This window comes from Lonchura striata, chromosome Z (assembly GCF_050655825.1).
Source record: "Lonchura striata isolate lonStrDom1 chromosome Z, ASM5065582v1, whole genome shotgun sequence".
NCBI lineage: Eukaryota > Metazoa > Chordata > Aves > Passeriformes > Estrildidae > Lonchura > Lonchura striata.
The window spans coordinates 78,074,706-78,102,022 of NC_140740.1; the positions used below are offsets into that span (position 1 = coordinate 78,074,706).

General features: G+C 34.1%; 1 protein-coding gene across 1 annotated transcript in view; it reads right to left on the reverse strand.

Annotated features, from left to right (window-relative positions):
* Positions 1 to 27,317, reverse strand: part of CNTNAP4 (contactin associated protein family member 4) — a 203,388-nt gene that overhangs the window by 46,269 nt on the left and 129,802 nt on the right. The window contains exons 5-11 of the mRNA XM_031507421.3: positions 25,319 to 25,522; positions 24,961 to 25,145; positions 23,125 to 23,268; positions 20,485 to 20,746; positions 12,401 to 12,547; positions 6,918 to 7,089; positions 843 to 949 (exon numbers count right to left, since the gene is read on the reverse strand). Coding sequence (XP_031363281.2) covers positions 843 to 949; positions 6,918 to 7,089; positions 12,401 to 12,547; positions 20,485 to 20,746; positions 23,125 to 23,268; positions 24,961 to 25,145; positions 25,319 to 25,522 — 1,221 coding nt within the window. The remainder of the gene's footprint in view (positions 1 to 842; positions 950 to 6,917; positions 7,090 to 12,400; positions 12,548 to 20,484; positions 20,747 to 23,124; positions 23,269 to 24,960; positions 25,146 to 25,318; positions 25,523 to 27,317) is intronic.

Below are 27,317 nucleotides of genomic sequence, written 5' to 3' on the forward strand. Positions count from 1 at the left end.
ATCGTTTTTCTTAATACTGTTATTTATGACTGTTGACTTTGTACGAATAAGATTTAAATAGGCAGTCTTCTAAAATCAGTGATTTCTCAAAAAATCCCTTTTGTGTAGACATACATTCTTTTTGTAAAAAACTGCCAAAAAGGATTATATAGATTTTATATAGACAATATATAAGTATAGAATTATTTACCTGATGATTAGGGCAATCTTAAATATTAAAAAAACCCCAAACCAGTAAATGTCTATGGAGTTTTACTTATTATAGAGATGTAACAAAGCCAAAGTACTTATTTTATCTTCTTCCCAGAATATGCTGAAAGCAGTTCTGTAAAGTAAAGCATTTCCTGTGAAATTAGCTGTTACATTAAATTAGACTTCAAAATGTGTTTATTTTCTTCTAATCTACTTCCTGATCCAGCAAACTACATAAACTTGTGTTTGAGGTTTAGCACAGGATTACCTTTGGACATGAATATAGTCCCACTGCTCAGAAATAATAAATATTAGTTGTTATCTTGAATACAGATGAATTTACTATATTTGTAAATGATGCATTGATTCAGAAAGTGGAGTTATATAGGTGAGACAGGATATTACTATCTTATATAAAATACAAAATATGTAAAAGAAAAACACTTAAACTTTCAATTAACTTTTTTCTTATATATTTTGAGTTCCCAAGGCTTTCATCAAACCAAATTATGAGTATTTTTATGAATGAAGATATTTTATGAATGATAAGTACAAATATTTTTTACTTCGTTTTTCTTTTTCTTTTTGTTTTGTTTTGTTCTGTGGTGAAGAAATTCAATCAGAAGTAAAGGAAAACATTTTAGACTTACGATAGTGACAAGTAGCTCCCTTGTAACCAGTATTGGCACAGTTACAGTGGAAACTGTTCCAGGACTGTGAGCACTCACCACCATGTTCACAGTAATTAGGCAAACACCTAAAACAAGAAACAATATGCATTTACACTCTTTTTTTCTCCTCACTTACTATTGTACTTAGCAAGAGAAGCAAAATCTTTGAAAAGAAATATAAGGTGAAGGAAGTCATCAATGTCATTGGTAAGAATGCCAATATAATAAGCAAAAGAAAATTAAGATAATTTATTCCCTGGTATTTATTTTGCTTATAAAAATATCTTAATTATAAAACAAGGCTGTGAGAACAGAAATCAGGTATAAGATGTAGAATTGGTATTAGTGTTCAATTGGTCGCAATTCAATACAAACTTATAAACTAATGAAAGATTAATGTGTTGATAATTCAATGGCAATTACTGAGATTGCTTCAACATGTATCAAAAAAAAAAAAAAGCACAATTGCAGCAGATTTCTTTCTGTTCTTGAAAAAATAGTAATAAAAAATCACCTAACAAATAAATCTGACAACAGCACCTGACATCTATTTCTTATTCCAAAATCCTGTTTAATTTCTATCTTAGAAAGAGTTCAGTATGTTGGTTCCAACATAACTACTTGTAAAGACAGCCTCCATTCTGCTAATATGACTAAAATCCTGAAGAGTTTTGATTACTTTTGTCTAAGTATACAATAATTGACTGAAAAAAATAATTTACCTGTACCTTCTTATTGTTTAAGACTGCAGCACTATACTAAAGTATAAAATAATTGTGACATGAAAAAAAATAGGTTTTTTTATCTATAAATGCAGTGGAGAGTATATTGAAATAGATTGGCACACTTCAACCAATTATTAACTACCTTGTAAAAAAATATTATTTAGCTTTTCACCTTAGAAATTAGTTAACATTCTAACTGCACTGAGTTTATGTGTATGATACAGGTCAGAAAGTGTAAAATGACTTTACTGTTGACATTAGCCACAGGAAAAAACCAAAACTAACAAAAGCAACATACCCACAAACACTCATAGGATCTTAAAATACCTTTTAATTCATCCCAGAAACATTAGGAGAATATTAAACTAGGATTGAAGAAAGTCCAGTATTTCACACATCTGCTCTATGAATAATTCAGGGTCTTTGCGCATTTGCTGCTTATGCCACTCAAAGAACTTTATCTTTCTTTCATGTTTATAAACAAGGATAAGTGTTTTCACAGAAGAGATTTAAAAAAAGAAGTAGCAAGTGAAGTACAGGTAAAGTAAGTAAACTGATAGATGTCACCTATTTCCAAGGAAATCTGTGACATTTTTTGGCAGTGAAAGAGCTAATCTTGTATCTATTCTCTCACTCAAAAAATGTATTTCTAAGACTACTCAAAAGATGATATATGTCTCAATGAATTCTGTTTTGGAGTGTGAAGATAAATCTTAGGCACCAGGCTTGCAATTATTTTGATTATAAATACTTTCTTTGACAGAATTACCTAAATATGAATACTAATGTTTCTTAGGTAAATGCTCTATTTTATTTTCTATAGGTACAACTAATCATCAGTTCTTATAAATACAAATGTCTAGCCAAACTGCCATTCAGTGCATTCACTGACAGCTGGTCTGTTTTTATTTTAGTTACAATTTGTGTCTTATGCCTTTTTGATAAAGACATTATCCAAAAATTGTGTTTTACATGGTCTTTACTTGACTCCCTGTCCCTACTAATTAATCTTCCTCATATTGCTCACAAGATGAAAATCTTCAAAGAAATTGATGATGCTTGAACCAACCTTAATGAAAGTGAAAACAAGTTAAGAGTATAATTTAAGTTTTTTACCATTACATTTAAATCTTTTAACATTAAGTTCTTTCCTCTGCTTCAGAATGTATAATAGAAAGTAGCCACTAGCTACATCAAAGTAAATGTAAATTACATTATATGCTGTGACCCTACCCCAAAGCAAGATTCAGAACACATTTTTCTTTGAACAAGATCATTTTCTAAAAAAAAATTTCTCATATTTGATACAGTATTTCTAATACTTCATCTATAAAAATTATTTTTTTGATTCATCATCATGTCTGCTAAAACCAGAAAAGCAACAGCTGATTAAACATTTACCACATATTTCTTGATAATATGCTTTTAAGTGTATGGCTTCTTAAAATTATATATTTTAGACTAAGGCAGAAGTTCTAAATTAATATTGAGAGGACAATCCAGAATATGAATATAGTTGTGATAAAAAGGGGAAAATAAGAGCTTTGTATGTCAATTTTCAACTAGACACATTTTTTTGTATACTATTTCTTTATCCAGGTTCTAAATTATGGCTAATATATCCTTTTAAAAAAATAAATAACTGCTGCATTTTTAATGCCTATTATTTCTTAATTCTTCAGCTTATTAAAACAAAAAGTGAAAAATTATTTCAGAACTGTGCAGTGATCATAATTTTTATTTTTGTCTTTTTGTTTTTAAAGATATAAACCCATTCAATCCTTTTTTTGTATGCTGCTGCTAGGACAAAAAGGCAAAAGCTCTTGGTAGGAAATTTTATGTTTCTGTGTGAGGCTCATTATAACTAGGACAGACGCATCTGGTACTCTCTCCTCAGAGACTAAATATGCTAACATTGTAAGGTATTTGAATGACACTGTGTCCTTTAAAGTGATTTTGTGAATGGTTTATAGCTAATTATGAGTTATTAAACCAATATATATTGATAAAGGAGCTGAGATGAACGATATTAAGGAGAAATATATGAAGGGAATTGCTTGCATGCATAAGAGATATATAAGTAATAGAACAATATAAAGATATAATGTAATGAAATGTCTAAATGAGGGATCATGGAGTGACTGATGATTACAAACAGTCATAACAATTTAAGCCTAGGATAAGGAATTAGAAAGTTTATCAAAGTGAGAAAACTGAAAATAAGAAAATTGTATGTCATTTTTTTGTATAAAATGAATAAAAAACTCAATAATTTATATTCAGAAAATTTAATTATTAACTAAACATCTCTCCATGAAGACTGTAAATCTCATAAAGACCACTCTTCATATGTTAAATGTGTATAGATGAGGTAAAGAATGTACTAAATAGAATTGTTTTCAGTTTATTTACTATTGCATATAAATCCAGTTTGCTACACAAAGAGTAAAGTGTTTTCATGCACTTTAAATATGTAAAAGTAATATAAAAAGACTACATTTAGGTGTCAATCACACTTTTACACAAGCTGTCAATAACTCCGGAATTTGAGCCATGCTTCATGATTGGAACTGAAGATGTAAAGACTCTCATAAAAACTCCAAGAGAAAGAAGGAATTTGTTTGTGCGCACCTGTAGGGAGATATTTACTACCAGGAACACAAAATGCTCATTAGCTTAGAGCATTCAAAGACATTTATAAATCACTGTAGGAGGAAAGCATTTTTTCTCAAACAATATTATGCACAAGCTACCTATTAAATATTGTTTAAAACAGCAAGCAGTTTTCATTTTGCCAAATATATGTGCTTTATCACCTGGGATCTATGGTGGATATAGAATTAACTTGATAAAAAGAGACATTAAGTTTGTTCCAGACTATGAGTTGAGGATGTTAAATTAAATGAGACTGTGCGAGGAAACAGGAAAGAAATAGTCCCAGAAGCAAGAAAGCACAAGACCACACAGGATTTTTAAAAGCAATCTGTTTTGAAAAAAAATACAATGAAGGTAATGAAATATAAAAATTAGTGGATTAAACTTCTTAGGAAAACATATGCTCAGCATGATGGGAACTGAAAACGAAAGTTTTGTTTAGACTGAGAGCCAATGCAAGAAAAGCACAATGGTCAAGATAGTTGAAGAGACATAAATTAACACTAGGCAATATTAGAGAAAACAAAACCAACCAACTAAAAATCTCTCATAAAGATGTTCTTTTCCTTTTGTATCACTGATCTTGAGAAAACACAAATAATTTTAACAAAGTATGAAAGTAATATAAGCTCAAGTAAATAAAGGGTGAGAAAGTAGTAAGAGTTAAGTGTTCTGACACTTGTATACTCCAAATAACGCTGGATTTATATATACTGAGATTTATATAGTGGCTTTAAACATAATTTACTGAATATTTATACACTTACCATCTTTTTAAAACCTATATGGACAAACCTACATCTTATGGTCATTCAAAATGGAAAATAGCTGGAAGCACTACATAAAAAATGTACTATCTTTCTTTAAAAAAATTGGTAAGATATGTCTGCGTTCATGAAGAAGAAAATGGCTTCTAAACTGCAACTCTGAGATGAGCATTTATGAGGTCCAAAGTTACTGTGAATAATGGAAAATTCATGGTAAATCAGACAGAAAATGGTTTCATTCATATTGTGAGTCAACTGCGTGATATTTTTCACTCATAATCTTGCTTAGAAATCCTTTAATGTGTTTGACTAAAGAATATCCAGATTCTCACATTAGATTCTTTTGACCTGATTTTGTCTTCATACAAGCAAGAAAACAAGCAATGTAACAGAAGCAAGTTCAATTCCAGAGTACAAAAAGCAGTAGTGATATAGTGCTTTAGAAACTGAATGGCAGTGTCATGAGGTCCTTCAAAGAGGAGAGGAAGGAGTATTAAGGAAGGACTGAAAACTGAGAAAATAAGTCAAAGGCTTACTACTGTATGAAAGAAAGGTGAAAAGAATCATCTATGCATGTGGCATCCCACATATAAGTCCCTCGTAAGCCATAAAGTAAAGTAAAATGTGTTTTGGCACATGCCTACCACAGTGCCTATTGCAAAGTCAGGATTAGCTCAGTAAGTAATAAATTAGCACAATTATTACATATATATATATATATGAACTTCATATGGTTTTAATGTATGATAGGTGTAGAAATATTAGTGAGTATACACACTACAAACACAACTGAAAGGATCACATTGTAGGCAGAACTTTTATCCTTGACTTGGACTTTTCTCTCCTTAAACTTTTATGAAGAATTAGGTAAATAGCTAGTACTTTTTCCATCTTTCATCTACAAGGAATAGTAACTGTTTCCAAAATAAGAACTGGATAGCAGTACACTGTGTTGTCTCTAGGAATGGATTGCAGGTTACAGAAGTAAGGTTGTGTGACCAATCCTGAAACTGTCTATTGTCTTAAAGCAGATCTCTGCCTACAGTGTTTTCCCAAAAAGACATAACTTTTGAAAAGTCTTGTAATTCAAAAGACAGACTTTTTGAAATCAAAAGACACTTTATGAGGACTAGAAATATAGAAAGTGAAGGGACAATTATTCAAAAGCACATGATTCCCCTCTGCCTGCTGTGTCCTTTCAATACAGCCTTTCACCTGGGTCCAATTAAAACACTGTCTGTGACTGCATTCTCTGGAGTCTACAGAATAAAACTTCTCCTTCTGTTGTCTGTGTGTCTACTCCGTCTCTTTTCAGCATCTTGTGTTCTGCAATCCCCTCTGCTTTCACTACACTGAAGTCCAGCAATGTCTTTCCTTCAAGAATTTATATTTCTGGGAATGTATATAGTCTTTTCTCTTTGGGGAGGGACTTTCTTTTTGAGAAGGTACACTTTAACTAGCCATTCTTTTAGATAGATGCTAATTGCAAATTATGAGATTAGTTCTGACCATTGTCTAAAAGGCAATTGCTCACTCACTGTGATGGATATTATCTACTGTGTTTCTGGAGAATATAGGAAACAGCATTAACTGTAAAAAACATAGTATTTTAAAGGGTGGATGGGGCTACAGGTTGCAGTAGGGGATTTGTGTCTGCAGCTTACTTGAAAAGAAAGCAAGATATTTACATTTGTCAGAAATATAAAATAATTTTAGTCAAAGTTAATTTTATTTGCAGTAAAATCTATTTGCTATATGCTACGTATTCTGCATTTATTCAGGATTTCTGAATTCTTACAAAAGAAACACCATTTAATTTTGTAAGTGTTCTGTTCTTTGTCATCAAATCACTATTAGAAACAAAACATAGACATAAATAAATTAATAAGTAAACATAATTTTCTCACCTGTCTGTAATGCCACATAAATCTATGAGAAGATCACTGAAATTGCCAAAACCATTTTGCTGAATAGAGATCATATCCACTGCTTTGTTACCAATGGAAATATGCCGCATGCACCCTTGAAAACCACCAAATGAGGTATTACATTCAGAAATGTTTCCACTGCTAGGACAGCCTGAAAAAAGAATAAAAACTGGAGCTGAAAATAAATATTTTACTGAAAAATATTATATACTCCAAAAGTAAATTGGACTTTTATAACCTCCACAAATTTTAAACTATGTGATTGGAGTACTTTAGCCAGAAGCTCTTCTGATAAACTATGGTTGTATGACTGAAAAGAAATACTTCTCTGCAGTCTTACTGTTTTTAAACCATATGCAAAACAACGCTAAAACTTTTTTTAAAGGGTAACCTAAACAAAAGTTCCAAAGCAATGAGTGGAATCAAGATACGAACAGGTAGACTGTGACACCTTAGTCCCAGTAAGTTAGGTTACAATACAAGGTCACATGATTTGAACAAGTTTTAAGTCACAATTGAAGCCAAATAAGAAAAAAAAAATCAAAACAACCAGTTATTAAGTACAGTGATTCTGCTCTGTCAGCTGTTAGGAATATTTTGTAAAGTACTGGAACTTCTTGTTGCAGATTGTCAATGAATGACTCAACTAGGACAGATGCTCCATTGAACCTGCTGCTCATGGACAAGAAAGAAATGGTTGAAAATGTAAAGATCAAGGATAGACTTGGTTACAGCAAACATGAGGATGAAGCTGTGGAGAAGAAATAAATAAACTCCAGAATTATAACCCTTGACTTTAGAAGAACCAAAATTTTTCTGTTCAGGATCTGTTTTGAGGATACCATTAAAAATTGCCTTGTGAGCAAAAGGGTGGGATAGTTTTCAACAAAAAAGCCCTTCAGAGTAAAAGGGAAGTCCATAGCAATATCAAAATAGTTAATTAAGTGTGACATAAGGCCTGCAACATGGAGCTCCTGAATGAGTGCAAATACAAAAAGAAAGCACACAAAATGTGGTATCAGGGACATGCAACATAGAAAAGAATACAAAGACACAACCTAGGAATGTACGTAGGAAACCAAGAGGAGATAAAACTTGCCAAGGAAGTTCAAGTGCAACAAAAAATTTGCTGTAGGTACAACAGAAGGCTAAAGAAATTAAGGATATTATCCATATATCACATGGGGCAGGGGATTTAGTGACAAGGGAATCATTTCCTTCAAGGTCTTTTCCTTCACTGGTAAAACTGATCTTTAGGATTCCCATATCCTAGCAGAGTATAAAAAAAAGACTGTAGTATCCATGGTAAAAGAACACAGTAAAAGAACAAGGTGCACCTGAGTATGCTGCAGGAGCTGATCAATGCTATTTTAATGATTGACATTGTCATTGTGGATTCATTAACATTTTAATCCTCAAAGGGTCTTGGCAATATGCTTAACTTCTTGATAATAGGAAAAGTAACACCCATCTTCAGGAAACTAGAGGGCTGTTAGTCTTATCACAGTACCTGGAAAATTCACAGAGCAAAACTTCTTAAAGCCATTCCTAAACATGCAAAGGACAAGAAGTTAACTGGCTAACTTTAGCTTCAAGGTTAAATTATTCCTGACTGAGGTCTTTGTTTTCTTTGCTGTAGTGATGAACAGTATAAAGGGAGAGCACTGAGTATTGCATACCATGACTTTAGCAAAGAATTTACAGTTCTATTATGTCCCTATCACCAGATTCACGATATATATGGGTGGAATAAGCAGGCAGTTGATGCTGCAAAATCCAGCTGATGATCACTGAGCAGAAGATTTTTTAGAGATCAGTAGTGACATCTATAACGTCTTGATTAATGACCTTGATCATGAGGCAGCATGTGCTTTCATCAGGCATGCAACTGATACCAAACCAGAGGAAGGGGCAAAATGTTGAAGAGCAGGGCTGCAACTCAAAGGGACTTGGATAGGAATGTCATGAAATTCATTAAGAACAAGATCAAGATTTTTAATCTGAGATGGAGCAAGTCCACACAACAATCCAAACTGGAGGATAACTGTCTAGAGAGAGGCCTGAGATCCTAGTGACTATCACGTGAGCTATGATCTGGGGAAGTGCTCTTGTAGCACAGAAGGCCAGTGCCATTCTGGGATGCATTGCCAAGACCATAGTCAGCAAGCCTTGAGAAGTGGCTCTTCCTGCTGCATGGTACTTGTGAGGCCATATCTGGAGTGCTGTAGTTCTGGCTCCCCAGAACAGGGGAGAAAGGACACTGATATCCTAGAGTGAGGCCACAGGAGGCCTCCAAGGTGGCTGGAAGTTGAATGCAGTTATGAGGAGAGTATGAGAGACCTGGGCCTACTCACTCTTAAGAAGAGAAGGTAAAGATATCTGATAAGATGGCACAGAGAAGATGGAGCAGGAGTATTTCCTGCAATATATGGTGACAGGACAAGAGGCAAAGGACAAAACTATAACTACAAATTTGGTTCATAAAGTATAAGACACAAGCAACAAGTATTTTTACTGTGACAGTGGTCCATATGAGAACAATTTGCCCCAAGAAGTTATAAGATTTCCATCTTTGCAATTGTACAAGGCTTGAGTTGTCACATCTTATCTAATCAGACTTGTTTAGAACTGAGGTTTAGACTACATACCATCCATGCCATCTGGATAGACACACTCTGTAAGAATTTAATATTGTGGCTTATCTATTGTCTTACTGGTTCAGAAATGCCTTGTTCACTGATTGCCAAATAAGTAAACATTTGTAGTAAATAAATAAATAAATTGCTTTAATCCTGATTTGATTTAAAACATGTACATTGAGCAGTTTTTCCCAATGTCAGCTAAACACTGCACTACCATGCTTTATTTGTCTTTCTTCCATGGGGTATTATTGTTCCTTCAATGATGCACAAGAGTCATCCTCTGATTTTAGTCAAACAATACTGCATTCTGATTCACAGCATTTGAAGACCTTCCTGTTTTACGATGTCAGGAAGCAATGAGTTTTAAGACACTTGTGTATTCCACAAAGCTAATGAGTACTTTTGAAGTCTTGTAAAGACAGTGGAGAGGCTTATGATACAGAAAAGAAAAGTGACGGTAGAAACTATTAAATATATTCAAATAAGTGTGCCACAACATAAATAGTATAGATATATTTTTGAGAAATATAGATTAGAAAATGAATTAAAACTGAAATTTTACAAGTTAATAGACTTGCAGTGTGTATAAATCTGCTCAGGAACCAAATTGATCAAAATTTTTATCATGTTTCTAAAGGCAAATGTTTATTATCTACCTGGTGTGTTGTTTTAAGAACAAATATGTGGAATTGCAAAAGTAAAAATAAGAGCACAGTAAGTTTTCAGCACCATGCACAGTTAGACAAATGAATTACAGGTTTAACCACGTGTTTTACAGCATTCTACAGTTGAATGGCAACATAAATTCTGTCATTTCTAGTGAAAAATGTGATGCTCATTTGAGAACAAAATACTTCAAGTAGAGCCTAAATAAATAAATAATAGATAAACAAAAAAACCCCAAACAAATAAATAAAGGCCAAAGAAATCAGGAAAAGTTTGTAATTTTCAGCATAGCTATTTTACAAAATTGTGTCTCAGATATTTTTCTTGGTGTCTCTTTTCCAAAAATTGTCTTCTATTAGAGAAGAGACAAATACCATTTATATTGATTAAATTGTGTTTCCTTACAATTGTAGACTAGGTATTAAAGACAAAAAGAAATCCTTTAATCATTTAAATTTATTTCTTATTGCAATATTAAATGATCTCATTTACCCTTACAGTTGTAATGAGTTTTTATTAAAAGAACTGAAAGAGGTTAGAGACCCTTGATGATGGCATAACTAGAAATTGTGCTGACATAACACTAAAATATTTTCATGTTTATTACACATTTTCCTAGTTAAACATACATATTTCCTGCATACTTTGTATTCATTAAATCAAGTAAACAAATCACTGTGTCCCCAGGACATCTGCCCTGAAAGGCTGCTACTCATAGTTTAACAAACAGCACAAACGTGGTAAATATTCATATAAACTTGTAAAGAAAGTAAAAATGCATTGTCTGCATTTTGACACTGGCATATAATATAAAAATTTAATAAAGATTTTCTAAACTCAGAAACCCACTTCTAGCATTCCCTAACTGCATGAGATGCATGAGTTGCAGTTTTCAGTGATAAGGCTGATATCATAGAATCTGAGGGGTGGATATGGAGTTGGAACTTCCAGTATGGAATTATTTTGCCCTCTCCACATTGCAAAACACAAATAGAAGTGCCCTTCTACAACTTAATCGAATATGCTGCTTTTTGTAACTCCCCACATCCATTCTGAACTGTTCATCTGTGCCATCAACTCTGCAATGATGAAAATTCACCTGATCAAGATCTGGGAACCTGAACCAACATAGAAGGTTTACTCAATACTAATATTTTCCATCTTTCTCTGATTTTGCTGGTTATTAGCCAAGTCAAGGGATGTTTTTAGTATAACAGGGTAGATGCCAGAGGTGAAAATTCATGTGAATGCTCCTGTAGCAGTTACTGCACTAAGCGTGTATCTGTGAACATGAAATTTATTTAAAACCTATTGTTTCAAGGGAAGTTGTCTCTAGACAATGACTGAGTCCATACTCATTATGAGTATGATGTCCATGAGTCCATACTTTTGTAGATAACCTTCTCAGTTTTCTCAGGCATTTGAGAATTATTAATAAATAATTAATAATTTCATAATTCAACCATTAATGTTTAAAAGAGAGGAAGCATTAGGCAAACAACACAGTCAGGTAATGTTTATCATTGCTTCTATGCAGCCTATTCCCAAAAGAATTATATGAATAACAGAACAACATATTCCTCTCAATCTGTAACAAGACACGTTATTAATGACATAATCTCTTGATGACAGATGACTGTTGATATTCCTAGAAAAATGAACCTATATGTACATATAGGTTTTTAGGCACAAATTATATTAATCAAATGAAGAACAGTTACACACTGTGGTAAAAAAAAAAAAAATCTATATATCACACAAGGAGAGTATTTACACATATAAGCATATACTTAAGGTGAAAACTTAAAGTTATTACAGTGGAAGACACTCCAAAATATTCATTTAGCAAAACAATAAGTCTACAGCAAGAGAAACCTTTGTGTGTCTGTTTGATTTCCAGCCAGATGAGATTCAATTATTGCAACATAAGTTATGACAATCTAAAAAGTGACCAAGAATTTAGGGTGGTGATTTATTCCACCCAGCATGGTAAAATTCAAAGGAAACTGAAAACATCATAACAGTGCCTGAATCAAGCTAGGCAAAGAAGATTTGAAGCAAGCCAAACAATTGTTTTCATTTGATTAGATACTCAGGAAAACTTGATGTGTAACCATTGGATATTGCCTATATAAACAAACAATAGTATTTCACCTCCAAAGTAGAAAACATCTGAATAAATCTGCAGAGGTATGAAGGCATGAGCAGATGTGGTCACATCATTGTCCACTCTTACACTGATACGGTTCCTTTTGACAGCGAGAGATACAGAATGCCACTGGCCATTATTTAATCCAGCACCTGAAAGAAAAATAAAACCCCAAAATTTAGTATGAACTTCCACCTCTTGTTATACTATCTAAATGTTTTAGAATTGAAAGGAGAAGGAACCAAGAGAGCAATCATAGCCCACATAAAATCTCCAAGTGATAGTAAAATGAAAAGGAACTTAATAAGCACAAGCATATTTTGTAAAGACAGAACCTTGCTTCACATTTGATAAATAAAAAATAAAGCTACTTCAGTGAATAAGTCTTAGTGTTGTAGTACTACCATTTTAGCCTAATTATCTGTAATACATTCATTTAATGTAATGACTGTGAAGAGCATTCTCACAATCCAAGGAGGTTATCATTACAACATCATTGTGATGGTAAATATAGTATTTTGTACATAATGCATATTTTTATTACACTGTTACAAAGCGGTCATTATATTACAATATGGCAAAATAGCAAAATACTGTAGATGCTAAAATATTCAGCAATCATTGTGTCAGTGTCACAAGACATTTTTGCTTTCAGCTGATTGTTTTATTGTACATGTGTGAGAAAATATTCTGCGAGTTTAGCCACCACCACAAATTTACATTACCTCTGGCTGTGTAGATGTGAGGTGTCAAAAAGCAATAAACCTATAGCCCTGATTCTGGAAAGCACTTATGTATACACAAATAAGTTCAACACAGGGCAGCATGTAACCATGCTATTATCTTTAACAACTGCTTAAAGTCAATCTTGAGTAGTCTTTATAATAGAGGTACTTTCAGTGAAGAACAAAGAATAAAACAATTAAATTAGGTAAAGTATTTTCTTGACTGCATAATGCTTGTGATTTGTGATCTGTGATTTCCTTCTTGAAATTTAATGTATTTATGTAGTCCTCTCTAGGACATGTTGTATATGCTGCAGTAACAGTCCATGAGTTAAGATATTAATTCAAACAGAAAGAAAAGAAATAAAAAGAGAAAGATGAGGAGGTTCAAATAACTAAATTATAGCATAATTAGGATCCATAGATTGTTGACTACCATAATCTAAATACAAGACTGTAATAAAATTAAGAGATAAACCCTAGAAGGACATTGCAAACTCAGATGAACTATCACCTAGATAATATCTCCAAAGTATTTAAGATAATATTAGTCCTATATGCTTTTTCTTTCATTTTCACCTTACTTCAATCAGCATATTTATTGGGGAGCATGTAACATATTTATTAGGGAACAAGAAATCCTAAACATTTTGCATTAGCCCCAGCCTCTCATAGGTACTTCAAGTGATTGAAATTTTCCTCAGTCACATCTTGTTAATACAGTATCTCTTCCTTTAGAAATTAAAGAATCATGGAATCATATAGCATTTTGGGCTACAGTCAAAACCAGCTTGATAAATGCCCCTCTTTGCAGGGACTTTTTTACTGGATCAGGTTGCTAAAACTCCCCTACAACATACCCTTGAACATTTCCAGGAATGGAGCATGTAAATCTAACCTGTACCACTTTAAAATTGCTACCTCTAGTTCTGCCACTACAGATCCTTGGAGGAAAAAAGGAATAAAATTCTCCATTATAGTCCTTCTCTTATGTATTGAAAAGTCACAATAAGGTCTCCTTAAAGTTTTTGGGTTTTGTTTTATTTTTGTTTTTTGTTTTTTTTTTTTTTTTTTTTGTTTGGTTGGTTTTTTTTGCTTGGTTTTTTTTTTTGTTGTTTGTTTTGGTTTGGTTTGTGGTTTTTTTTGTTGTTGTTTTTGTTTTTGTTTTGTTTTTTTTTCAGGCTGAACAATACTGGCTTTCTCAGCCTTCTTCATGGAGATGTGCTCCAGCCCTCTGATAATTTTCACGTCCCTGCTCCACTCTCTCTCTAGCAGGACCATGTTTTTCTTGTGCTGGGGACCTTAGAGCTTGAAGGAATTCTTGAGGTGGGGTCTCATCTATGTGATCCCCCAAGTTCTTCTTGACAGGTCCGCTCTTAATCCCTTCCTCACCCAGCCTGTACTGATATTGGGGAGTACTCAAATCTAGGTAAAGGAATTTGAATTTAGCTTTGCTGAGCTTCATGAGATTCACATGTATCCATTCTTCAAGTCTATCAAGCACCCTCCATCTTCAAATCTACCAAGGGTTGCATTCATTCCCTAGAGCACCTCTCAGGTGGGTGTCATCAGCAAACTTGCTGGGGATACACTTGATCTCACTACCTATGTTATTACTGAAAATATTAAATCTAGCAAAAAACTCTATCACTTTATTTTAATTGTTACAAGGATAACTGCTGTTAATTCTTAGTTGTGCATCCTGCTTCCATAGCTTGTTGTTCTGGTGAGTAAACCATATTCCAAACCTTGCAATATTTGACTGTGAAGGTAGGTAAGAGACTGTCCTAACATATAAAGAGTGGTATTTCAGATCATCAGAAGTTTTGGTTACTAGAAAATTAATAATATGGATTTTACATTTTTTAGTTTGTTGATTGTAATTCACCTTGCTGATCTACTGTATGATTTTGGAATGGATATTTTATCTCCCCTTCTTAGTGGTTAGCATGATTAGAGATATTCAACAATGTCCGTGTAGCTAAAGTTAAGACTTTCTTGAAATCCCTTTTATTAAGTCTGAGAACTAAGCAATGCCATTGTGGAAGCACAAGACCCTCTGAAGAAAACTGTTCATTTTAGCCCTTGAATCGAGAACCTTGACTAAATTCCCATTTGCTTCTGTAGAACCACTGAGTGGCAAAACATCTAAGTGGAAGAGGCCAGTGGACTACCAACATTTACATTCCATCTGAAACTTATATTGTCTGCTGCTCTACTGTGAGTTAGAAAAATACTTAACCACAAACAAACAGGAAAATCAAAGCAATTAATTTTTTTAGTACATAATAAGGTAGCTGTTAAACAAGATGTCCATTTATTCACATAAATGTACATTATTATTTTAAATGGACATATTTATAGTTCCATTATTTTAAATCTAAGTATTAGAATAGGGTCTATGGGATCACAGAATCACAGAATCACAGAAACACAGAATAATGAGGTTGGAAGAGACCTCTAAGATCATCAAGTCCAACCTGTGCCCTAACACCACAATTAGACTATAGCACCAAGTGCCAAATCCAGTCTTTTTTTAAACATATCCAGAGATGGTGATTCAACCACCTCCCTAGGAAGACAATTCCAGTATTTTATTATTCTTTCAGTGAAATTTTTTTTCCTAATATCCAACCTAAACCTTCCCTGATGTAGCTTGAGACTGTGTCCTCTTGTTCTGCCAGTTGCTGTCCAGCGGAAGAGATTGACCCCCACCTGTCTACAGCCTCCCTTCAGGAAGCTGTAGAGAGCAATAAGGTCACCCTAAGCCTCCTCTTCTCCAGGCTAAACAACCCCAACTCCCTCAAACATTCCTCATAGGGCTTGTGTTCCAAGCCCCTCACCAGCCTCGCTGCCCTCCTCTGGACACGCTCAAGTATCTCTATGTCCTTCCTGAACTGAGGGGCCCAGAACTGGACACAGAACTCAAGATGTGATCTCACCAGTGCTGAGTATAGGGGAAGAATAACCTCCCTACTCCTGCTGGTCACACAATTCCTACTGCAGGCCAGGATGCCATTGGCCTTCTTGGCCACTAAGGCACGTTGCTGGCTCATATCCAACCAGCTGTCGACCAGCACCCCCAGGTCCCTTTCTGCCTGGACACTGTCCAGCCATACTGTCCCAAACCTGTAATGCTGTAGGGGATTTTTGTGTCCAAAATGCAGAACTCGGCACTTAGACTTATTCAATTTCATGCTGTTGGACTCTGCTCATCTGTCCAATCAATCCAAATCTCTTTGCAGAGCCCTCCTTCCTTCCAACAGATCAACACAAGCTCCCAAGCTTAGTATCATCTGCAATTTTACTAATGAAGGATTCAATGCCCTCATCCATGTCATCTATAAAAATATTAAATAGAACTGGTCCCAGCACAGAGCCCTGAGGGACACTACTGGTGCCTGGCCCCAGCTGGATGCAGCACTGCTCACCAGCACTCTCTGGGCCAGCCGTCCAGCCAGTTCTTAACCTAGTGAAGGGTGCTCCCATCCAAGCCATGGGCTGCCAGCTTTTCCAGGGGTATGCTAGGGGAAACAGTATCAAAGGCCTTGCTGAAGTCTAAATAGACAACATCCGCAGCCTTTCCTGCATCTACCAGAAGAGTCATCTGGTCATAGAAGGAGACCAGGTTGGTCAGACATGACCTCCCTTTAGAACCCATGCTGACTGGGTCTGATACCCTGGCCATCCTGTAAGTGCTGTGTGATAGCACTCAGTATGAACTGTTCCATTATCTTACCTGGTACTGAGGTCAGGCTAACTGGCCTGTAATTACCAGGATCCTACTTCCTACCTTTTTTGTAAATGGGTGTCACATTGGCCAGTTTCCAATTGTCCAGGACCTCACCAGTGAGCCACAACTCCTGATAAATGATGGAGAGTGGCTTCGCAAGCTCATCTGCCAGCTCCCTCATCACCCTAGGGTGGATCTGATCTGATCCCATTGATTTATAAATATCCAAGTGTCCCAGTAGTTCTCTAACTGCCTCCTCTTGGATAGCAAGAGGACCATTCTGCTCCCTGGCACCCCCTTACCAGCCCCTTGCAGAACAATGATACCTGACCTCAGGAACACATGTATAAAATGCAGTGTATATAAATTATTAGAAGATCAGTGAGAAACAAAAAAAGTTTAGAGGAAGTAATTTATAGACTAGTCTGAAGTATAACAATGAAATCTCATTATTATTATTATTAACATCACTTAACTAAATGCTGCATGGAAATTAAAAGCTGCATAGAAATAGAGGGTCAAAGAAGACATTGAGTAATAAGATCTAACATTTACACATATTGTAATTCAATTTGGTCTCATAATTCAAAACAAATTAACTTTGTGTTGATTTCTCTTTTTTTTAAATCTATGTTATTTCTTTATGAGTATTTGATGTACCACTTGCAAAAGAGGCTACAAATGAAACACATTAAGCAGCCATTCTGCAAAAGAAAGAATTCACTATAACTGAATTAGTTATGAAATGATATAACATTCTCCTCAGTTTCATATGGTTAAAGAAATTCTTAAAAAAACATAGCATAATTAACTTAAACTTGTGCACAAAGAAATATGCTCCGATTTAATTATCAAATATTACATGTGTGTGTGTGTGTGTGTGTGTGTGTGTGTGTGTGTGTGGGTGTGGGTGTGTGGGTGTGTGTTTATGCGTGTGAAAGTCAGGTCATAAGTCCTTGCCTGTAGGGGAGCAAATCTTCAGCCCAACCATCCATAATTTAATTACTCAACCTCCAAATGCAGACTTGAATTGCTTCAGTGATTTCTACAACAAACACTTCAAAAACTCAAGAGAAACTTTCCCATATGGTTTTGTTAGATAAATTCCTTCTCAGAAGAGAATAAGATGATTTTGCTGTAGCTTTTGCCTTCACAAAGACAAACACAATTCCTCCTGTTAGACTTTATGAACAGAAAGCTTAACCTAGCATGAGAACATTAAATTCTGTTTCAGCATAGAATGTCAAGATTTATTTTGGGATGTTTACACTAATATCTTATGTATTGCATTGCAGCTTTGAAATGGAATAAATTGCCCCATGTGTAAGTCTACCTACTGCTGTTAAAAGTGCCACCATCATCAGCCAGTCTGTTAAAATGACAGTGCATGGCAACAGTTTCTTTAACATATATCACCTAATTGAACAGCTATTTAAATAGCTCCTAAAAAGCCAAATTCATCACTGTTAACTACGTACCACTGACATTCTTACTAAGAAATTGACATTTTCAAATGGTAAGCCTAGGGAAATTTCTTGTCATTAAAGTGGTACTCTTTGTGCATCAGTTATTTTAGAAAATAAAAAATACCAGAGCCGTTCCTATTATCATTCACAGGAACCGGATGAAAGTATTTATGTACATTTCAGCATCATCTGTGGTCATTACAGGCTTATAGTCTTTTCCTGAGTTAAAATAATCAACATTTTGAAATTTTACTTGTAATCATTATATATCTGTAGAAGCATAATGAACTTCACAGTTTCTCCCTTCCCCTTCCCCTTCCCCTTCCCCTTCCCCTTCCCCTTCCCCTTCCCCTTCCCCTCCCCCTTCCCCTTCTTCCTCAAGAAAGGGAAGGAATTTTCATTTATTAAGAGGATTTAAAGTAAGGAATCAATCAAAGAAACAGCGGCATGGAGCAGAGATTAAGGAGACCTCATGTTCAAATCCTGTGGCTGTTTCTTGTCCTGCTTTGTTCTACTTTGCTCCCTTTGCATTATACTGCCTAATAAATTTTGAGAATAATTTAGATCAGTTTATTCTTATTTTGTCTTTATACTAATTACAACTAGTTTGGGGGTTTATCACTTGTTTTTTATTACATAACTGGAACTAACCTGGTTTCTTTTACACTGATAATATTCTGCTTTGTGATTATGAAATGGAAAATACATGCTTCTGTATGGGTCAAAATGAATCAAAGATCAAGTGATGTTTTGGATCTCATATATGTGTTTTCTGCATCCAAATTCACCATTGCTTCTACAATATATTCCTCCCACTAGTGGATTCTGGTCATCTTTGTCCATACAGAAACTACTCCAACCCCAGACTCGGTTTCCATCCTATGATACATTTCTTGTGATCCCCTTTAACCATTTAATCTCTATTGTCTTTTTTCCTGTCTTAGGACTCACCATATCACATCATATAATCCATCTACAAGTAAAGGGCAAAATTCAATTTGTTTGCATTAAAAATGAGAAGCTCTAAGGTTGCTGTGATACATGGAATGTCAGAGAATAGTACAATACTGATGAAAAGCTGCTAGGTGAAGGTGATGATATTATTACATGGGGTAGTTACTGGATCTCAGCATTTTATAAAAAGCCTTTGATGGTGGAGATGATGTTTTTCTGTCCTGATGTCATATTTCCTGAAAGATGGAGATTCCTGACTGGGCTAGCAGTCTAGTTTTTCCCATATCAACTGCCAGCAGTGCTCAGAAAAACTGAGGAGACTCTTTGTGAAAGACTTAGTCCCATTCCTGCCAGGCAGAGAGAAAGTTAAAGGAGGAATTTGCTTAGAATCCCAACTGAATACTCTCTAACATGACTGTGTATCACTATAGTATCTTCATCCTTTTGTCTTGACATGTTTGTTTGCCAAAGGTGCAATTAGTCATCAGAAGAATAGACTAGCTACTAACTTTCTGAAAATCTGTTTTACCCTGAGGGATGCCTAGCAGTGCACTACCAAAAGTAGATGATTTAGTCTCGATTTAGCGTTTAACTACAAAAGTGACCCTTTAGCTCTCAGGTATTCATTTTCCTCGTTCCCTTTTTTTTTAATCATAGACTCAAACTTGTCCTGGTTTTCTGAAACACAATCTGGTATTAGGCATCCACTGTCCCAGATTAATGGATATCTGTGATTGATAATTCTAAAAATAACAGACATTATATTTTATAGAGATGTATAACTTTATAAAAAAATTTAGTTACTTGATACTTCTTGAAAGCACAGAACAATGGCAAGAAACATCTATATTACTTAGCTTGACAGAGTAAGAGACTAAATTTCTTACACTTCACAACTGAGAAAGTTGCTTAGATTTTCCAGGTTATACACATGAGCTGTACACAGTGTATGCATGTTAAGCTAAGGATTCCATTTTTCAATCTATATTACTGAAAGTAATTGCTGCTCATTCATCGGGAAAGAAAATAATAGGTATGTTTGTGAGAAAAGAAAGCATTTAAAAATAATTGGGTGTAAAATTCCCACAAGCACAGTTGTACACAAAATAATCATAAAAATAAGTCAAGAAAGCAAGTACTAAATAAATGACTTTAATTTTTTTTCTTTTATTCATAAGAGTATTGTAATTTTTTTTCTTCATTTCTTTTACCTGTAGCGATGTCACTCAGTACTCTTCCTGTTTTATGAAGATTGATTTTGACTCTCCCATCACTCAGATATAAGAGGAAACCACCAGAAGACTGGTGCAGTTTACTGGATAATAGAAGTCCTTCCTTGTTCCAAGTGCGAAACTCAAAACTGACAAATACTTCATCTTGCCCTGATGTGCCTTGCAGTGCCAGGAAACTGCTGGAGCTCAGAAATGTAACAGGAACCACCTGTGGCTCTAAACATGAGAAGGACATATTGCCCTAGAAATAAATAAAACAAATATGGCATTAGGAAGAGTAATGAGAATTTCTTCATGGGAACTGCAGAGCTTCAAAGCATGGTACATAGTACTTGAAATGTATTAGTCAAAAACTAAACATGAACATAGTTGTCTGACCAGACTAGACTCATCTGCCTGTGCAGCATGGCAAGGACCTTTGAGGGAATGACTTAAGATCCTAAATTATGAGGCTGATTGAATGCTACTTCAGGAGTTAGAAAGATCTGTTTTGTTCCTAGTTTGGCTCAGCCTCAGTAAGCATTAGGGACTTCACAAATTCTTCAATGACAAATAGATGCCATGCTGCTGTCTGCATGTAAACACTTGCATGGGTCTAAATGCTTGGATGCAGAGAAGAATGTTGAGCCAGCGCTGATTGTTTAAGATGGTGTTAAATTTAAGAAAAAAATCCAAATTAATGCAATTTGAAATGTGCACCAAATCCAGTATTTGTTTTTACAGAGAAATTCCACATATAAACTCTTACTACTTACAAATGTACAGTACATACTTTTTAACCTAAGAGTGAATGTGTTTTCAAGCAGGCCCATATGGACGAGATTATGAGTTGGATTTATGCACCTAGCATTTATTTTGTGTTTACCTTCTTCTGAAATAACTATTTCTTAGGTAAACTTGTGCTTTAATTAATTGAGAAACTCTGAGAGTAGCCTGCATCTGTACTTGTACTTAGTGATGCAGATAAGAAATCTGGAACAGGAATAATGCATTTTTTGCATCTGGTGTCAGAATTAGCTAACACTTTACAGTACTTAATAGTAGTACACTGTGCACTCTGGTCTAATGACTTGCTGACACCATTTGAACTATAACTAATTTGTTCTGGAAAAAGGATTACTAAAGATTAAGGTGTTTGGAATTTAAAGTGCACCTAATTGCTGTTCAACAGCAAGAGGTTTTAAACTTTTGAGCCTATATAAAACTTTGACCACACATTAAGTAGCTTTAAAATAAATTTAAGAAAAATATTCACTAGTCCCTGATGTGGCAAACTATTAAAGTTTATGGGTTTTCATTTTCTTCAAGGAAAATAGATAAATAGGTAAAAGCTTTGTTTTATGAACTCAGCTGTACAGAAATAAATAGTCAGCTAAACTGACACAGAGTAAAAAGGTACTCATCAGATTAATAAACCTCGTTAAATGCTAAAAGCTGGCTGTTTGCAGATTTACCCAGTAAAGTGCCTGTTTAACAGGGATTCTGTGGTAACAGAGATTCTTTCTATAATATTTAAATTATGAAGCATCTCCTAAATAGTTCTGAAAGTAGCAGAAGAATTTAAAACATTTGACATGAAAGTAATGAAATTTTCTATTACAGATAAATTCATAGATGCCTTCCACTAGTCCACCCAGAGCCTACTATAATTGCCCATTCCCCAGTATTCATAAGCATCATGCAGAGGTATAAGCTTAGATAACTTTAGAATATTTCAAGTGAATTTCATATGAGAAGCAATGCCTCTCATCCATTTCTTCTATGACAGTGACAAATTTCTTCTATGATAGGGACCAAATTTGATTCTTTGTATTCTGAAAAGAAATCCAGGTTAAAATATTTGGATCATGAAAGCATTTGATATATTTTTAATTATTCTGAGCTGATTTCTATGACACCTCTGCATTTCCTGCTGCTAAATAAGTACATGTTGCAAACAGAGATGACTCTTGCTGTACTAGGGAAAAAAACCAAAAAAAACCAACAGCAAAGGACTCAGTAAAATGTCTAGAAAGCCTTTTATAACACAGAAGGCATTTGTTTTGTTCTTGGAATTGTTTCTATAAAAGGTAAGAATTTGGATAATATGACTCCTGGCCATGTCACAATAAAATACATTAAACCCACCAACCTAAACTAAAAGGCCTTCAGAAAAAAATCAATACAAATTGAAAAACAGAACTGATCTATCAAAATTATACTGCTCTGGACAAAGTGGATCAGTGTTCTCAACAATAAAGAAATTTTAAAACATACTGCTGCTGCTCTTATTAGTCAGGCACATATACTTTGCTATATAGCCAAAGACTTGATGGTTTCTGATGCATCTTGTTATTCATTGACTTTTGTCACCCAGATAGCACACAACATTGTGATATCAGACATTATCTAAATATCAGCTAAAGACCTAAAAAATAAAATTCATCCTGCCTTTTCTACTAGGATGAGTCTACTCAGCATAAAATGAAAAGTAGCCCATCTTGAAAATTACTTTATTTTTCTTTCATTGCCTAACATAGATTTTACTAGAACTGTGTGCTAACAGGTTGGATTTGAAAGTGATTGTGATCTTTTTCTCTGTTTTAATTATTTGTTCTTTTTTAACTATAAATCTCTTACCACAATGTAGATCTGAGATTTATGCCTCCTGGCCAGGTCAATAATGTTCACTCCATTATAATAAATATTTTCAAAACACCCATGAAAGTTCCTGCGTGATAATGTCCCTGATTTTCCAGGCATTGGGATCCCTCCAAAGCTGAGCTTAGAAAGAGAAGAGAAATCAATAATACTATTAAGTAATTTTCTAAGGAGAGAAGTTGATTATACTGTAAGAGAAGAAGTCAAAGACTGGCCTATAATGAATTTGCAACTTGTGTATTTCACTGTATCATGTCTACATAATTAAAAGAATAGGCTAACAAAAAATTAGGCTACATTAAGTCAAATGTATGTAGTAAATCATTCTGACATTTTGGCTTTTTTTATCTTCTTCTGATAAGTATCTGTGTCTTGAATCAGTTTTCCGGGTCCATTACAGCTGTGACACCAAGCAGAAGAAGGACAAGGCCAAGTACAAGGAGACTATGCGGAACAGTGTAAAAAGGGAGATGTCAATTAGCAACAATTTCTTTAGAATCTTGAGCCTAACTTCTCCACTCTGTGCACACCATAACTACTATAATAGAAAACAAGATTGCATCAAATGATATTCTAGCACAGATTTGAAACAAACTGAAGGAGTCACATTTTCCCTTTCAAAATGCTTAGGCTGCGCAGTTCCTTTGTATGGTGCTGTAAAAGTACTTAGTTTCAGAAAGAGATTGGAAGATTTAACAAAAATAAAAACCCATTGAGAGCTACTAAATTCAAGAATATCATTCTTTCTAAATGCATCCCTGCTCTAAGGTAAAAGCTGCTAGAAAGTAGTAAATTATTTCAGAAAAACATTGCCACAAGGGTGACCTTAGTTCTGCTCTAGTCTATATTTTAACTCTTTCACACTATCAGAAATAGGATTCCAGTAGAAATGAACATTTGAGCTCACATATTTCAAAGCTATTCTAGACAACATTGTAAAAAAGGTCAGTCTAAACTATTAACCTTTTAATTTTTAAATTAGTTTTAAAACAAATTGTCAACCATTTATTTTCCCTCTTCCTTTTCTTTTTTTTTTCTTTAATTAGTATGATCCTCCAAACTTTGATATTATGATTTACATTCAGAAATTCTGAGCAGATATTTCTGAAATGGAATAATGCAGACCCAGAACTGCATGACATCTCACTCTAAAATGCTTAAAAGTTGGAATGAGTGCAATAAAGTCTGCAGGTTCCTGACATTCTGCTCTATCACTCATTGTCTTATCCAACAAAAAGTACAGGGCAACCATAAAGCAGCCAGTCATTGCATTACAACTGTGAAATAGTGGTATTTTTGATCACAGGCAGGAAAATTTCACAGCATATTACATCTACTACTTTTCATTAATCTATTATTTGTGCAAGAAAGATTTTTTCACAGTAAAATTTTCAGCTCTAACAGGGATTTAAGTCTTGATATAAATATTTCTACAAAGGTTTTTATGCTGACATTGCAATTTTTGTTTTATATTCATAATACTAATATTCATTAAAAGTAGCATTGAGTTGGGTCTTTATCATTCATTATATTTACAATATTGTTTATCACATTTGCAGCTCTACTAAAACAAACATATTAAAATAATGAATTCTGAGATGAAAAAGATGATCTTTTGAAAATACTGAGTTGAGTCTAGTGGAAGATTTGTACTCTATAAGAACATTTTTTATACTGATTCATTCCCTTAACAGACAGGAAATCCCCAAGGTATTGAGGACTACAAACTTCCTTAAGTTCTGTTTCCTTTGCCTGTTTCTGTGCATTTGAATAATAAAGGTAATAAATGTAATAAAGGAAAGATAATTTTCACACCTCATAATCAAGGTCCAAATAACTGAATTCTCCTTTGCCATGAAAGTGATGAGTGTGTTTATCCACTGTAAAGTTTACTTGATTGTTAAAATGCTCAATGACAACAGAATGCCAGTGTTGATCATCCAAAAGGCTGCCCAGCGTAATATTAATTTGGGCATTAGAAGGATGAGTTTTAGTATCACCTTGAAAGAAGAAAAATAAAAACTATTAATTTCATTCAAAAATATAATTATTAAAAAATATACTGCTTGTTTATCATTCTTTATGCATTAAAATCCACTTAACAGTTTAAGAGAAGTTTTAGTCAAGAAATGCCTAGTAACTATATTAGACTTTATGAGACTATAGCTGTTACCTAAATTAATGAGTAGGGACAGCTTCCCTTTAGTTAATTCCATGGTGATGTGGTCTCCATTTTGTCCTTCTCTGTGGAGGAGAATTCCATCACTTTGCATTGTCTTAAACTTCAGAGAAATCACATCTTTCAGTGCATTAATGAGTTTTTTATTTAATGTGTAAATTAGACAACTTTTCCCATCAAAGCCAACCACCTCAGACCCTAGAAGTAAAGAAATGAAAGATAATGTATAATGCTATGTCTAAAAGAAGCAGTTGCATGTTATTTCAATATGGTATGAAGTTCCATCACTAACATCTTAAGATCACTTGTGTACAGTAAATCGTATTTTATTTTTTCCCCATATATTAAGACTTGTGTTTTAATGATGATGGTATAATTAGATAATAAAACCATGTGAGAAGAGATCTGGCTTCTATTCAAATCTAATAATGTTCTCATATGCTGGTCTTCCTTTCCTTGGAGCTATGAAGTACTTTGAACATTTTTGTTTTTATTTGTATTTTTAGGCTGAAAATTGCTATTCATTTATGTGCAATTCTTTCCAATGAACAAAATCAAGACCAAAAAAAAAAAAAAAACAAACAACCAAAGCTGCTGTTGACCTTCGGGAAGGGAAGGGAATAGGGCTAACTGATTTTATGAATATCCATCAAAATCAGTACAGATTGAACAAGGCACACACCAAGGAATTGATAACACTATAAAAAGCTCATAGAGTATTCACAGTTCATATGTAATGAATAAAAAAGTAATTGCCCTTGAAAAATACATTTTTGAAGTGAATGAAGATGTAAAGGACACTCAATAAAATGTTTTTCAACTGACTGGTTGACTTCTTGCAATTCAAGGGAAACCCATTATCTATTTACTAACTTTGTGTAATTTCGCTACAAATATTTCTCCATATTTTCAGCATGGGAGTGGCATGAATTCAAATTAACTCTTGTACATTAGGTTAGTAATTTACATTCCATTTTCATAATGCTCTTGTCAAGTTGTGTCTTTAAATATAGTTGCTTGATTTTCTTTATATTTTGATAATGAAGAATAAATTTAGCAAATGTACAATTAATAAATATGATGTTCTACCAAAATATGAACTTTAGATTAAATATTTTACTTCCTTTGGTCATCGAATGAAAAGTGTTAATGAATGTTGAATTAAAATAATTAATGTGATGCAGAATAGCTTCAATAAGACCACTTGTACATTTATATACATTTATCAAACCAGCTTACTAGAGATACTCTTAGTAAGCAATGATAAACATAGGATTGGGAACATACTCTTCTTATTAGTTATTGGGACAAGAGCATAAACAACATTAACATGGCTCTCCAAAATCCCTTACACTATTCTGCAGCACTAGTTCCTAAGAAGCAATATATGTTTTGTCTAAATTTGCAAAATAAACAAAATTAAATTTTGCCCCTGCCCTCACTCCATGAATTAATAAAGATTGTGAAAAGGTAGCAGATGGCAATCAAAGTTCTTGTAACATTTCTCACTCTGGTCTTATCTTCATCATCCATGCATTACCCCTAGAAACATACTTAAAGAGTTGTGAGAAGGACAGCTTGGGTGTCCTGCAGGGTTATAAAGATAAATAGAATGTGGGCACATATCCAGAGTACCATAAGATTTTCCTCTCTTATTTACCAACTACTTGCAACTTGCTGCACTTCAAAATCTTCTACATGGATTTTTTCTACTGTTGTAAATAAGAAAAATAAAACTGGTGGATATGTTTTATGAAGACTCATCTTTTGTTTATGCAATTTGCAATGTGCCTTTCTGAAATTAATGTGATCTAAATCTTAAGTGCACGATGAAAATATCTTTGGAAATCACAAAATATCCCTGAGAAACTGGGAATTCTAGAAGCCTCACATACCACAGAACCAAGAATCCTAGTAATCCTGAGCAAATGTTTTAGTTGAAATATCTTTGAGACTTTTTTAAAATCTTTATATCAATTGAAATCAATGTTAA